Source organism: Thamnophis elegans, chromosome 8 (assembly GCF_009769535.1).
Source record: "Thamnophis elegans isolate rThaEle1 chromosome 8, rThaEle1.pri, whole genome shotgun sequence".
NCBI lineage: Eukaryota > Metazoa > Chordata > Lepidosauria > Squamata > Colubridae > Thamnophis > Thamnophis elegans.
The window spans coordinates 60,898,457-60,914,645 of NC_045548.1; the positions used below are offsets into that span (position 1 = coordinate 60,898,457).

General features: G+C 38.9%; 1 protein-coding gene across 1 annotated transcript in view; it reads right to left on the reverse strand.

Annotated features, from left to right (window-relative positions):
* Positions 1-768: 768 nt before the first annotated feature.
* CSMD3 (CUB and Sushi multiple domains 3) overlaps positions 769-16,189 on the reverse strand; it is a 791,530-nt gene continuing 776,109 nt past the window's right edge. The window contains 6 exon segments of the mRNA XM_032222292.1: positions 769-928; positions 9,217-9,307; positions 9,310-9,351; positions 13,600-13,638; positions 13,641-13,686; positions 15,690-15,802. Coding sequence (XP_032078183.1) covers positions 769-928; positions 9,217-9,307; positions 9,310-9,351; positions 13,600-13,638; positions 13,641-13,686; positions 15,690-15,802 — 491 coding nt within the window.

Below are 16,189 nucleotides of genomic sequence, written 5' to 3' on the forward strand. Positions count from 1 at the left end.
TGTGGCATTTCTTAAATCTTATTCTATTGCTGACAAATTGATCACTATTGGGACAGATAATATGAAGAAAAAGAAAAGATGCTTGCGTGACAAGAACAACAGAGCAGGAATGAAGCTCGTGAATTAAAAGAATCTGAGACCAGACACTTAATTATCCCGTTGTGGCTCAGAAATAATGGGTTGTGCTTGCAAGCTTAAGCATGTTAATGATCATGGCATAATCTCAGAAATTCATAGTTAGTGAAGAGAGAGGAGAGGAAAATGTTATTAAAGACCAGATATGATGGAATGGTTTTGCCTGTGACTATTAAAGAGAAGCCATAGGCTCTTGCTGTCTCCTGTAAATATAACTCTTAATTCCTATCACATATAATTTGTTCTTTGAAATCCAGTCCCTCTAGCAGTTTATAAAGCACAAACGTACTGATAGTGGATGCTCCTCCAATATATGCAAATATGTTATTTTATTTTATTATTTTTTTTAGAATAATCTTCTTTTTAAAAAAGCAAATAAACTGTGAATAAGCACTCATGGAGTGCAGCAGACGTTCTGTAAAATACTCCACAGTAACCATGAAGTCAATATATATTTATGAAAAAAAAGAAACCCACTCTAGTCTCTGTCTCATCCTCGGGAGAAGGTGATCCAGGAAATCCTGAAAAATGTGCTTTTCTTTTCTTTCTTTTTTCTTTTAAAAACCAGTGAACGATAGGTCCACTACGACCACATTCCCATCTTCCAACCATTGCAGTCCGGTCATCGCAATGTTATACCATTGTGCAAACTGTGTTCAGGTTTGGATCAAATCGCACAGCCTTCCCTTCGACAGACTTTGTGTTGGTGTCATACATGGGGTTTTCAAAAGCAGCTTGTCCATTGTTATTTTCATGTACAGAGCAACCAGTATACTGTGTTTTCGGTGCAGTTCTGTGGCGAATGGCAGAAGAACAGAAGATTAAGTCAAATGATCATTACATCAGCATTTAAGAAAAAAAATTACTTGCAGTAAAATTTCTCTAGTAATCTTTTGTAAAAATTACACAGTAGAATACCTTATGCCACCAGGCTTGAAATTTTGGGCTTGGACAACCTAGAACTACACTAAGGTCTGACCTAAGCATAGTACAAAATTGTCTGCTACAACATCCTACCTGTCAATGACTACTTCAGCTTCATCCTCAATAATACTCAGGCAAACAACAGATACAAACTCAAGGTAAACCACACCAAACTTGATTGCAGAAAATACAACTTCAGCAACACAGTGTTCAATGCCTGGAATGCACTACCTGACTCTGTTCTTACATCCTAAAACTCCCATAACTTTAACCTTAAACTGTCTAGCATGGACCTCACCCCTTTGCTGAGAGGTCTGTAGGGGGCACGCAAAGTGCACAACCGTGCCTACCGTCTCTGTCCTATTGTCCCCATTTATTCGTACCCATTTCCTGTGTTCATGTCCATGTTTATACTTATACCTGGTTTCTGGTACATGTCTGACAAATTAAATAAATAAATAAAACACAACAAAATGCCTGTGAAAAGTCTCAATCATCCAGTTCATAGTTGTCCCAAAGGAGCTTTTTCAAAAGGCAATTGGGATTTCTCTTGGATTTTTTTTCCTCATTGAAAACATTTTGCTTCTCATCCAAGAAGCTTCTTCAGAACTTGGATGAAAAATGAAATGTTTTCAAAGAGGGTGGGGGGTGGGGATCAATAAGAAAGTCCAGTTGCACCTTTTGGAAAAGCACCTTTGGGATGATAATAGTAAATGGATTTTATAATTTTGCTTCCAAAGAAATGTATTTCAAGAAAAGATGCTTCTTTAGGAGCCTCTAACCATGACTGGAAGGTACATTTCAGGATGACAGAAACAAATTAGATCACCCTGACCTACAATGCTCTTTTTTTCCCTTTTCTAGTTTTAATGTGGCATTTTTCCTTTTAGCTAACGCAATCCTTACAAGTCAGACTATTGAGGTAAATTTAGATATGTGCCTTGCTCCTTTTGGGGCACTTAAGGCTGTGGCTCTTGTGGTCTGCCAGCAGAGTTGGAGCAGAATTGGACAGTGAGAAGGTTGGGGAGGAGCATAGGCCAGCCTTGGAGGCTGGGGAAGGCTCAGACAAGGGCTTTGCATTGGGGCCCCGAGACCATCTGGCGGTGTTCAAGTTCCTATGGAACTAGACAGTGAGGCAGAGGAACAGCTAGGGCCTGTTCCCAGTGTGTGCATGCACAGAGCTGCCAGAAGAAAAAAACAACTCAGAAACCAGGTAGACTTGGAAGTAAAGTCACAGGTGGAAAGTGATTGGCCCTTCCATAGGAAATAAAAGAGGAGTGAAGGGGAAATGGGCTTTTGCAGGAAACAATTGTTTGTTTGGTCATTGATTCATTTCAGGAGTGTGAAGATCTGTCCGTGAACATCAGAGACTCTGTGCCCAGTCTTTCCTTGCACAGCACCTCATTTGGAAAATATGTACATGGCAGCTTTCCAAGATTGATAAAGTCTCTAGTCATAAATATTCCTCTGAAAGACTGTTTCCCAGGCCTCGTTGAATATGAATGAGAGGAATTAACATTCCTTTAATAAAAGGGGTTTTGTTGGGACCAGGACTCTGCCTCATGCTTTTTGGGAAAGCCTAGGTCAGAACAGTGGCAAACACAGCCTCTGCAATCAATGGTTTTTGCAGCCAACCATTTTTGGCAGCAGAATTGTGGCTCATTCACTGTGCCATACAATCAACTCTGTCAGTTTTCCTAACAATTTCATTGGACTAGCAGCAGATCCCCAAACTACAGGGCTTGGGAAAATGATAAAAGGTGTTTTTATGCATGCATGTATGCATGTCACCACTACAGATATAGGTAAGCCTATCCATCAGCCTTAGCAGAGAATACCCAGGAGAGTCTGATTCATAGGGTTGGAAAGTTGTACTGTTTGATAAGTGCCCATCAGGTGGACATGTGTCAAACGTACATACCCATATTAGGATTGTTGTCACAGGAGAATATCTTCTGCCCACCACAGATCATTGTCTTGCTTCCCTCCACTTAACCTACCAAGAGAAGTGTTGTGAAGATAATGTTTTGCTGTCTTCTGCATCTCTTACCATGGGTGGCAAGAAAATGGGAAGAAAAAAGTAGGGGATAATGGCTCTTTTAGTGCCATTCTGTATTCCTACAATTGCTCTGTGGGCTCGGAGAATTGATTGCAGATGATCTGGCACCTAAAGAGGCATTTTTCTAGCTGCTCCTCTCCTCACCCCACTCCTTTTGCAGACAGAATCTCTCATCTGCCACATAGCAGAATGGAGATGAAAATGCAGACAGCCAATTTAATGCTAGTGTACTATCTTGATAGCTTTCACAAAAGAGAAGAACACTAGAGAACATGGCGCAGAAGAGACTAAACATAGACTTAAATCAATTCATGAATTAAATTATTTAGTGTTGCACAGAATGTTAAGAGTATAAATTATGAATCTTTATTTTGGATGGAAAGGATCGCTCTCTCAAAAACCCTGCATCCAAATTATAAAAGATTTTATGGATAAGAATCAACAGCAACAGTCCAATTCGGATATACCAGAAATCAATTAATAAGGCAGTGTGTGCTGAAAATTGTGCTTATGTCCTGCCCAAGCCTAGAAAGATGTAATAGTTATGTGTAGGCATTGGTAGTAGTAAAGTACTTCTCTGCACTTGCCCATATGGTACATCTCAATAAGCTTCCCAGACTCGGAGATAGGTTTCTACTTGATCCCTGATCTGATATGACTAAGTTGAAGGAAAGTCAGACATGGCTAAGGTAAAGCTTTAGGAGATTCTCTTTTATATTCTCTGTAAGCTATCACATGCAGACTGGATGACTGTACAGAATGTGCAGTACAATCCTGCTACTGCATAGCACGGTCATATGGCTTAGAGGAAGATTCTGCGCAAATTCCTTGGTCAAAGCCATACCTGAGATTCAGGAGATTTTTATTACTATTTATTAATCAATTTGTATAGCTGTCCATCTCGTGGAAAGTGAATCTGGGCAGCGTACAGCACAACAAAGATGGTCCCATTTCTCGAAAACCTTAAATCATTGCATTTGATGATGTTAGAATGAGCTTGTAGATAATTGTGGGGTGTTAGCAATGTATAGATCTCAGATGAAAAGCACAGAATAACTTTGGCTTTTATTCATTTTCTGCATTGCGAAAAGAAAAAATTATACCAATAGCTCTTAGAAATAGCACTTAAGACTTTTACAACACTGTCTGAAGGCTTTACAATGGCAGCATATTGACCATAATAATCTGGGTCCACATTTACCGACCTTGGAATGAGGGAGAATCAACATTGAGCTAGTTGGGATCAAACTCCTGGCAGTGGGCAAAGTTAGCCTGCAGTATTACATTCTAACCACTAAATCACCATGGCTTCATTATTTTATATTCTAAAGTAGATGTGTGCATTCATGGGAAAGCTTATATTTATAAACATTAGCCTATCTCATTTTTCATATTTGATAGGACCAAAATGTTCAGAAAAAAAACAAGATTTTATATGAAATGGAAGCAGATCGCTCAAAGGATCATGACATTGGTTTAGTTATTTTATGCACAACTATCTCCCAGGTGAGAACTGTAGGATAAATCTTGGACAAAAGTCTGTAATGACAGCATAAACTGATAGGAGCTGAATTGCCAATGATGGCTATGCAACAGCTGTCTGTAATAAAACTGTTCATGGCACTTATGGCTGATGTAAGATAATGATACAAGGAATACAATTCACAATACTGTACATGTCAAAAAGGAAATATGGGCAATATGTGAAGTACACAGCAAAGCCATATTTACTGCATTGTTCCAAGGCATCAGGACATTTGAATATGTTGCTTCTCTCTAAGGGCAGTAATTTACAACAGTTTCAAAAACTGAAAGTAAAGGTATAATGTGAAACAATGACCTTATCTATGAAGCATCTCTGATAGTGTGAAAGGAAGTTAATGTAGATGGGATACTTTTCATAAGTTACTTTAATTTATTATGAAGACTGTAATAAGATGTACAAATGGTACATAGTTCAGCTGCATCATAATAGTACAGACTGGTCAACACCATTTAGATTCTTTTTATTTTTCAAATGTGTTCCCATTATGGGAACAAAAACACTAAACTTTTAGAGTGGGCTTTTGTTACCAACAGAGTGTTTTCTAGCTGTCTCCTGCAAAACCGTGTTTTTAAACAATTAAATAAAACTTAAAACTTAACAGTCAAAGCAGCGTGTGCTGTGAAACATAATTAGAGAACAGTCTGATTCAGAAAGGGAAAACAATATTTCTAGTTCCCAACCAACATGGCATCATGACAAATACCAGTGCTAAAGCATTGAAGAGATCTGCGAAGACATTGGCTTCCATTGCCAATCAAAGATATGGCCTCAGTTGGCAGTGTAAAGATGCTCAAATTCCTTGTTCTGCTTCTGTGTTCTGTACAGCAGCTTTATTTCAGAACCATTTTATACTGAGCTCTTAGGGAAAGAAACAATCAGACTGAAGACCACAATGGGGAAGAGGCAATGGCAGTTCAGGGGTCATGCTGAAGAGAAAAGTGGTGATGGGCTGTCTACAGCCTAAACCAACTATTAGCATCTTTCTGCATTAACAGAGGAATTCAATCAAGATCAAGTGAGGTACTAATTAACCTCTGTAAAGCCTTAGTAAGACCATACCTAAAATACTGCATCCCAGCTTTGGTCAACACACTATTAAAAAGATGTTAAACTCTAGAAAGGTGCAGAAAAGAGCAACAAAGATGATAAGAGAATTGGAGGCTAAAACATACGAACAATGGTTACAAGTACTCGGCATGGCTAGTCTAGTGAAGAGAAGGACCAGGGGAAACATGATAGCAGTGTTCCAATATTTGATGGGCTGCCAAGAGAGGAGGGGTCAAACTATTTTCCAAAGCACCCAAAGGCCAGACAAGGAATAATGGATGGAAATTGATCAAGGAGATATTCAACCTAGAAATAAGGAGAAATGTTCTGACAGTGAGAACAATCAACCAATGGAACAGCTTGCCTTCAGTAGTTGTGGGAGCTTCATCACTGGTTTCAAGAGATTACCATCTGTCAGAAATGGTCTTCTGCTTGGGCAGAGAGGGGAGCTTGGACTAGATGACCTAGGGTCCCTTCCAACTCTATTATCTGTAAACCAGTGATAGAAGATCTAGGCACTTTCACCCTTGAGAGCAGACAAAGAAATAACTCTGATCTGAAATTCTATTCTATGTTCCCTCGGAATAGTTTTTGTGGATTTCATGGGCCCATTGTCCAAGGACAGCTAATTGGATGACTCAGAAATGTTGTGATACAATATCCATGCCCTTAAGAAAACCTGTACAACTATATTCCTCTGACAACTATAACCTGAAACAAGATGAGATTGGTATGCACACACAAACAGGGTTAAGATTGTGACTCACCCTGTTGATGTAGGTTATTGTAATCTAGGATGAGCATTGTTATTTCATGATTGCTGTGCTAATTACAATTTGCTTTTATTCAGAACAATTTGAAATATAAGATTTTTATTCCTTCCTTTTATGTATATTTTTGATCAGTACTTGAAAAGGAAGAGGTACTGTACATCATAAATACTTTTTGGGATGTATGAAGTTCTGTATTCTGTATATAAGTTTGAGTTTGAGTTTATTTGAGTTTATTATTTATAGGCCGCCCTTTTCCCTGAGGTGACTCAGGGCGGCTTACAATTTATAGGAAGGGGATACAAGACAATAAAACAATAAACATGAAACAGTGCAAGTAAAAATAAAAACACAACATTCATCATTTGGGTGGGGGCAGATTACGATCTTTATCCCCAGGCCTGACGGGATAGCCAGGTCTTGAGGGCTGTGCGGAAGGTCTGGAGGGTGGTGAGGGTACGAATCTCCATGGGAGATCATTCCAGAGGGTCGGAGCTACTACTGAAAAGGCTCTCCTCCGCGTAGTTGCCAGTCGACACTGACTGGCAGATGGAACTCGGAGGAGGCCTAATCTGTGCGATCGAATAGGTCGCAAGGAGGTAATTGGCAGGAGGCAGTCTCTCAAGTACGCAGATCCACTGCCATGAAGGCCTTTATGGGTGGTAAGTAGGACCTTGAAGTGCACCCGAGATCAACAGGTAGCCAGCGCAGCTCGCAGGAGGATGGGTGTTTATGTGGGCAAACCGAGGGTGCGCCCACAATCACTCGCACGGCCGCATTCTGTACTAGCTGAAGTCGCCGGATGCTCTTCAAGGGCAGCCCCATGTAGAGCACGTTGCAGTATTCCAGCCTAGAGGTCACAAGGGCCCGAGTGACTGTTGTGAGAGCCTCCCGGTTCAGGTAGGGTCGCAACTGGCGCACCAGGCGAACCTGGGCAAATGCCCCCCTGGTCACAGCCGTCAGATGGTGGTTGAAAGTCAGCTGTGGGTCCAGGAGGACTCCCAAGTTGCGAACCCTGTCTGAGGGGTATAAAATTTGACCCCCAGCCTGAGTGATGGAACACTAACCAAATTATTGGGAGGGAAACACAACAACCACTCGGTCTTCTCCGGGTTGAGTACAAGCTTGTTAGCCCTCATCCAGTCCCTAACGGCTTCAAGACCCCGGTTCATCACGTCCACCGCTTCATTGAGTTGGCACCGGGCAGACAGATACAGCTGCGTATCGTCCGCATATTGGTGGTATCTTATCCCGTGCCTCCGAATGATCTCGCCCAGCGGTTTCATGTAGATGTTGAATAGTAGGGGGGATAAGACCGAACCCTGTGGCACCCCATATGTTAGGGGCCTAGGGGTCGATCTCTGCCCCCAAACTAACACCGACTGCGAACCTGTCCGAGAGGTAGGAGGAGAACCACTGTAAGACAGTGCCTCCCACCCCCACCTCCCACAGTCGTCGCAGAAGATACCATGGTCGATGGTATCGAAAGCCGCTGAGAGATCAAGGAGAACTAGGATGGAGGCATGGCCTCCATCCCTGGCTCTCCAGAGATCATCGGTCAATGCCGACCAAAGCGGTTTCTGTGCTGTAACCAGGTCTGAAGCCGGACTGGAAGGGATCAAGGTAACTAGTTTCCTCCAAGGACCGTGAAGCTGGAAGGCCACCACCTTCTCAACAACCTTCCCTATGAAGGGGAGGTTGGAGACTGGATGATAGTTGTTGAGTACAGCTGGATCCAAGGATGGTTCTTCAGGAGGGGTCTCACCACCGCCGCTTTAAGTGCGGCGGGGAAGTGCCCCTCCCAAAGGGAGGCAGCAACAACCGACTGGATCCAGCCTCGTGTCACCTCACTGCTGTTGGTAACCAGCCAGGAGGGACACGGGTCCAGTACGCAGGTGGAGGCACTCACAGCCCTCATGGCCTTGTCCACATCCCCGGGGGCAACATTCTGAAACTCAACCCAGGGGTGATCTACCAATTCATCCTCTTGTGCCTCGGCTGGATCTGCAAAGGTGGAGTCCAAATCCGACCGAAACCGAGCAATTTGTCCGCTAAGAATTGGACATAATCCTCAGCCCTACCCTGCAAGGGGTCCCCCGTATCCCTCCTATTTAGGAGGGAACGGGTTATCCTAAACAGGGCGGCTGGGCGGGACTCAGCGGACGCAACCAAGGTGGCAATATATGATCTTTTGCTGTGTAGCTGTGTTCCTATATGCAATGCAAATTTTGATTTAATTATATATTATTTTAATGCAAATAGGTTGTTGCCCTGAATGCCTTTTTAGAGATATAGGTAGATTGGTAAATTGGAAGCCTGGATGAACCTAACGGATTTCATAATTAGGTCAAAAAAAAAAAAAAGCCGAACAAAAAAACATTATCCATACAGCCTAGATTCTATAATCAATGACCATTGAAAAGTGCCTGAACATTGTGAAGATAAACAATGTAAATAATAGTGTGTTCCTGAGTTTACTCAAGTATGTAACCCTAGGAATTACTAAAGTATGTAACTCTAGGCATAAAGTACAAAGAAATGGGAGAATTTCAGAAGCTAAATTTTAATCTCTGATTTGTTCAGATGACACTTAAAAAAAAACTCTCTCCCTCCCTCCCTCCCTCCCTCCCTCTCTTTCTTTCTCTCCATACACACACACGCACATACATAGATGCACACACATCATATATATCATATATCACTTTGCATACAAAGTAGATGTATATTCCACCTACCTTTGTTTATAAAGGTAAAATCCAAAGCCTGCTAAAATAAGGGCAAAAAAAGGCACGAGAATAGCAATGGCCACAGAACTGCTGTTTGTACATGTGATTGATTTAATGAATTTGATCCTTTAGACATATTAAGTCCTGGCAAAACAAAACAAAACATAAGGATAAACAATATTTCTTTTACTACTGTTATGGGAAAATATGTATTCCAATATTTATAAATATTTATACACAAGTACATTTTACAAATGCACAATTTGTTTATTGTTCTATAATGCCCCACAATTTCCAATTATTTTGCAAACTTAACAAAGTGAATCACCCATATATTTGAGATGTGAGTTCCTGCTCTTTCTAGCTGATAATCAAAATGTGAAGTTAAGTACTCTCTGCTTTTGGCTTCAGATAAAATTGTCCTGGTTAAAAGGAACCAAAATATTGGTTGTTTTCCACCCAAGTAGGTTTGAAACAGCACTGGGATTATAACAAAATCATATTTATGTCCAGGGTTATTATCTAAATTAGGGAAAAAATAAGTTAGGAAGATAATTATTCATCTGCTTCTATTTGGTGAGACTCCCCATGCCCAACGCCAGGTGCAGGAGACTGGCTTCAGTGCTTAATTTGTTTCTGGTTCCACACTTATAGGGCAGATTCTTTTGCAATCTATTAAAAGGGTAATTACTCCCAGTTGAACAGCTTCCATAACAAAAGAGATGCAACCAATTTCATTGTACATTGACAATAAAGATTATACTTATTTATCTGTTTGAAATGAATATATATAATCAACATCAGGGTGGTCAGAAAGTCAAACTACTGGCTATGACTATACAATCAAAGCCCTGCCACTTTCTGGTATGAAATATGCAATTGGATTGTGTAATCATCCTCTATTATGTGATAGCAAACCTATGGCACACGTCCCAGAGGTAGCATGCAGAGCCCACTCTGTTGGCACATGTGCCTTTGCCAGCTGCTCTTCTGGGTTCCGGGGAATGCATAAGTGCCAGCCAGCTGGTCTTCATGTTTTCAGGTCTCTGGCATGTGTGAATACCAGCTGGTCAGCATACATGTGTGTGCTGGAAAGCAGAAGAACAGGTGCATGTGCACTGACCAGCTGGTCTTTGAGTTTCAGCGGCTCCGGTGCACGCCCGCATATTCCAGTTTGGGCACTCAGTGCTGAAAAGATTCGCCATCACTGTTCTATACTGACTATCCTAGCCAGGCCCAGAATTATGCCTTGCAGGAAGAAAACAGTCAATTGCTTGCACAAAGTAAACACAACTGGCTAGATCACAAAGTTGGGATTAATTTGCCTAAGTGTGATTAAAGAATCTTTCCTTGCATTTCTTTCTATAAAAATCTTTCTACTACCTCAGGGCTGTCAAACTCCCGGCTCATGGGGCAGATGCATCATGAACTGCCCACACTCACAGCCAGTTTAGCAAAGTCCCAATATGTCATATGACGCCCCCATGATGATGTGAGTTTGACATGCCTGCTCTATCTTGTTTCAAATAAACGATCCTTCAAAAGTGTGAATAATTCCACATACTTTCTCTTCCTACAAGGGCAATTCAATGAAGTCCAATCAGTTCATGCATTCTTTTGTCTTTTCAAATTTCTTCATAATTTTACAATTTCACAGATCCATTTGTCTTTCACATGTTGAGTGTCTAACCATTTATTTATTCATTTATGTACACGGTTTATGCTGTCTGATTCCATTTGATGGAAATATGACTAACATTAAAAATATCATAAAAAAGAACCTTTCCAAAAATGAATACATGTACCCAGGGAAAAGAAATCCAAACAACCTTACAAGCAACAAAAGAAGAAAACCCCATGGGTCATGCGTCCACCAGCCTCTTCTCCATTCAAAAGAGCCTTCCTCCTGGGCTAATGGAAATGCTAGGTCTTAACTGCTTTCGCAAAACTCAGAAGGGAATAATCATAGGAATGCCATTTAAAAGTACCCTTTCCTAGCTCTCATCAGACGGCATTCTCAAACAGAGAAGTGAGAGTTTCCCGATCAGATAAGGAAACTGCTTAAATGGGGAGACAATATTGGTGAATATGATCCACAGCCATATAAGTCTTTAATGGTCACAACCAACAACTTTAATTGCATGTAGTAGTCAACTGGCAACCAATGCCGTTCCCAAAACAATAGGGTCCCCAAGTATGCATCCATCACTGTCCACTTTGCTGAATTTTGTACCAGTTGTACTGCCAAATGCTTGTTAAGAGTGTCCCCATTTGTCACATAGGCTGGTCAAATTGGCGGCCCATGGGCCGGATGCATCATGCTCAGGCCACGTCCACCCTGGCTCCACAAAGGCAAAAAATGTTATGATATGTCATGTGATGAGATTGAGTTTGACACCTGTTGTATTACAGTAATTCAAATGGAAGGTGACAATAGCAGTCCTATTGAATAGGACTTTCCAATCCAAATCACTACAGTTAGCAGACAAGTGTACGTAGGACTTTCCAATCCGGAACCATTGCAACTAGAAAACAAATTGTAACTGTACATAGGCCTCCTGACCACAGATATTATCTGCTTCTAGAGCAGAAACTTTGAATCTAAAACAATGCCTAAGTTGCAGATCTCCTCTGAACAGGATAATTCCATGGTGAAGTCAGTTATAGACCAATCAAGGTAAACACAGGCAAAAATAAATGATGTAGATGCAGATTGTGTTTGCTTTTTAAATCTGTTATAAAGTGGGCTGGGTAACACTTAAAAATGCTCATGCCGAAAGGGAGGGAAGATTACTGCCAAGATAACAAATTCTTCTTGGAAGACCATTCAGTTTGTGCTAAATGGGATTCTAGTGCCTGAGGAATAAGTACACTTAGCAATACAAGTGTTCAATTAAGAAGGGAAAAACGTGCCACTGTACAGAAATTGACTCTAATAATTACAGCTTAATATTTTCTTTTACCCATTTCTCCTGTTTTTTATATGCTTATGGATGCAGGCAATTATATTTTATTAGTACTTAGGAATTTGGAAGAAAAGGTAAGCAGACATGCACATAGAGTAAAGCACATCACATAAATTTCAGAATTGCTCCCAGAGTTCTCCTTAAAAAGACTAATAAAAAAACATTATGTTTGGATAAACGAAAGCATACACCTAGACTTTACCATTTATGTTTATAGGTGCTGAATCAGATACAGAAAAATCTGGGCTACCACTATATCATATTAAAAAGTTTTCTTTTTTCGTCTTTAGAAGGGAAAATGGCAAACAATTTGACCTGTTTAAATGCATTAGCATCCATCCGTCCAGCTGTCCTTCCATCCATCCATTATCTATCTATCTATCTATCTATCTATCTATCTATCTATCTATCTATCTATCTATCTATCTATCTCTACCTATCCATCCATCCATCCAACAGAAATGATCTTTCTCTCAAACACAAACTTTCTACAACAATTTGGAAGGGATTAGATGTCTGCTGTATAAGTATAATCTTTTTTGTCATTGTACTTAAATACAATGAATTGGTTCGTAATGAAATTTTCAACAGCAAATTGTAATTAAGCCACTTAAGTACAGAAATAAGTATAATATTTCAACAAGATTGCACAATGAACAATGGAAAATTGCTGGGAGGGAAGAATCTAAGAAATTCCATTGTACATAACTAGGATGAAGTAAAATACTGTACCTTACTGAATTATGCATTTACTAATATTTGAGACTATTCATAGTTTTATAGTCCTCAGTGTATATAAATACCAAATGCTGGAAATACATTCCCATCAGCAGAACTTGGTTAAATACAGATAACTGACCATCATCTAATCTAACTAAGTTGCCCATTAAGGGAGTATTGGCAAGAGGGAAGAAACAAAATGTGCATTTTTAACATCACCATACAAACTCAACTTCTTTAGTATTATGACATCACAATGCACATTTCTTTATTTTGATGATATCTTGAGTTGGCTGTGATTACCTCAGATCATGTACTTTCTAATGTACCTTTGATGACAATACCAACCCATTTTCAAAATATTTTGGATTAAACTTAAATTACTAAATTAATTTAGTAAAATTTGGCTACGGGAAGGAGTGTCATATGTAATACTTTCAGTTTCCAGTCTATGACTGTAATTAGCTTTTCTTGAAATAGTATCAGCGAGTCTATCTAAAAGGTCATTCATAATTCAAATGGAGTCAGTTATTAAGGGAAGGGATGTAGCATCACTCTTCCCAATCTCTAAAAATCTCCACATTAAGTAAAAAATACACATGTAGATTGCCTTCCAGAATTTTATCAGTGGATGAAGACCCATCTTTGTTGATTTCAAATGACTGCAAAATATTTGACCATGTCTAAATTAAAAGCATCATCTTACCTAATCTTTGAAGTCCAAACTGACCATAATCTTTACCTGAATAAATCCTTGAAAAACATAGGTTGCACCATCAGGTTCTGCAGAAACCTATATAGAATAATAAAAAGAAAGGTATGTAAAATTAATATGTGTATGCATGTTCACAGCAGCAACTTGAAAAGCTTAATAGATCAATCTGGGGAAAAAACTCTTTCCACATTCAGTTACTTATACATTTTGTTATTGTTAATGATATTAGATTCCTTTGATCTGGAAATGATCAGTTAATTATACATCATCAAGTCATTGTCAACTCTTAACTATCACATTGATAGGGTTTTCTCCATGATGATTTGGAAGTAGTTGCATTTATTTATTTATTTTAAAAGATGCTCAAAAAAATTAAAAACAGTATAAAAAAGCAAAAAGATAAAATAGGGAAATAGTAACCGAAGATCAAGAGTAGTTGTATTAAAAATAGTTGAAGAATATGGAAAAGAAAGAAAAAAGGAAAAATCCACTATACTTGGTAGTAGAGCCAAGGAATTTTTAAAATCTTTGCTTGTTGTCTTGTCTTATCTGGCCTTAAATGTCTTATAATTTTATTAGTATCTAAAATCAAGTATAAAGCAATTAGAGGAAAAAATCATTTGTCTGTTTTTATGTTTCACAGAATAGCTAACTTCAACATCTAATAAATAATCTTACGTTTCAGTAGTAGCAAAGACTATTTTTAGTTGACTTTGATTAATGACAGCTTTAAAGACAGTATGAATGTGATTGCCATTAGTATTTACTTCCCCCCGCTATTCCTTGGTGTTTCTTTTCTAAGTGCTAGCCAATTTTTTTATATGGAACAGTCAATTCAGATAGATATTGTCACCTAGACTTTTAAAAATGTTTTAAGATTCCTCTTTGGTCTTGACCATAAATAAAATGCAGCTTTGATTTGATTTAAGATGCCCCTCCAGTCAGAAATATATTGTTCTAGCATTGTTCTTCTGTATTGCTTCACCCTTTTGGAAGGCCTTATAGCCTCCACTCTTGCAATGTTTAGAAAACTTCAAAGATGAGAATCTGTCCCCAGGCATTTGTCATTGAAATTCAGTGCTTAGTTTAGCCTATTTTTTTAAATCAATGTTTTAAATTCTTTCTTGTTTTAAGAGCTTTTAAAAGTTTTAAAACTATTAACAGATTTTACTGAAATCAAACCAATAAATACATTTTGAATTATGTTACCAATGCAAAATTTATCACATCACACTTCACACACACATCACACCACAATATTGTCTTTGCAATATTGCTGCTTTAATCTATTAAAATCTATTGTATTGTACTACAATGTACGGTAGTTATAAATAACACTGCATGTTGATGTAATGTAATTTTGTCAATTACAAAGCTTAAAGAAATGTAGGGTTTCTACATGATCACATAAAAATATAATCTATTTGCTCTACCAACTACTACAATTTTAGCATTATAATCAACGTAGAAAGCAATAGTACTGTATACTTTGCTAGAGAAACAAAGCACACTTATCAGGGTTTCTATTTTGCAAAGTACTAATCACTGTAGTACTGATACAGTACTACACTGACTGATGGACATAGACACTTGAAAGAAAATCTAGGGCATTATTCCCATTTTCTAATTGTAATGTTATGTTGCATCTTTTCTCATTAATCAATGTTGCACTGCATCCTAATAAGTATAAAACAGGCATACCATGATGTAGAAATGCACCATAGTGTACCCATTCTATATGTATCCGTTCTATGAATACGTAAGGACATGATTTTCTAATACAAATGTATTGGCAAGAAAGAAAGTAGTCATCCATAATGTTTGCTGATGTATTTCTTGCATGCTAGTCTACCTTTGAATCCAATCAATGGCATTTCCCATGACCTTTAAGAATGCCACTAACCTATAATACCAACATTTGTTCTTGTCTTGTCAGCAAGTGGCTGTGCAAGCCTATTTTTCAACATTCCTAATTAAACTTTCATTTTTTTTAAAAAAATGACTTCTTTCTGGTCTCATGAACAAGTCATCACTATTTTTTTTTATTAAGACACATTGGACTTTGCCAGAAGTATACTCACAAAGCCATCCATTGCCCATTTGTCGTCTTTCAGTTTGTTCGCAGAAGTTTGGTACGGTGCTTTAATGAGATATATATGGAGCATTAAACGGGCTTCTTGACTTTTATACAACCCTGCAAAAGATAACATAGTTGATCTGAGCCAGTAAGCAAAACCAATATCAACTTCTTTAGACCATCTTTGTAATGGGGAGGCACAAAGATCATAGATTTATATCTTTATATTTATATCTTATATTTTTTATCTCTCTATGTGACTTAAAAAACATAGCTATTTATTTAATTGCATGTTGTGAATCAACAGTTTAGACGGTGGTCGGTTTCAGAGTAAGCATAACACCTAGAAGAGGCAGTTTAATGTGGTGATGAAGGCATCAGGCAAAAGCCAGGAGGCCTGATGCCTTGGGCACAAAGCCAGTCTAATGACGTTGATCCATCATTTTCCCTAGGAAAGGAGGCATTGGCAAACCACTTCTGCAAAACATTGCTAAGGAAACAGCA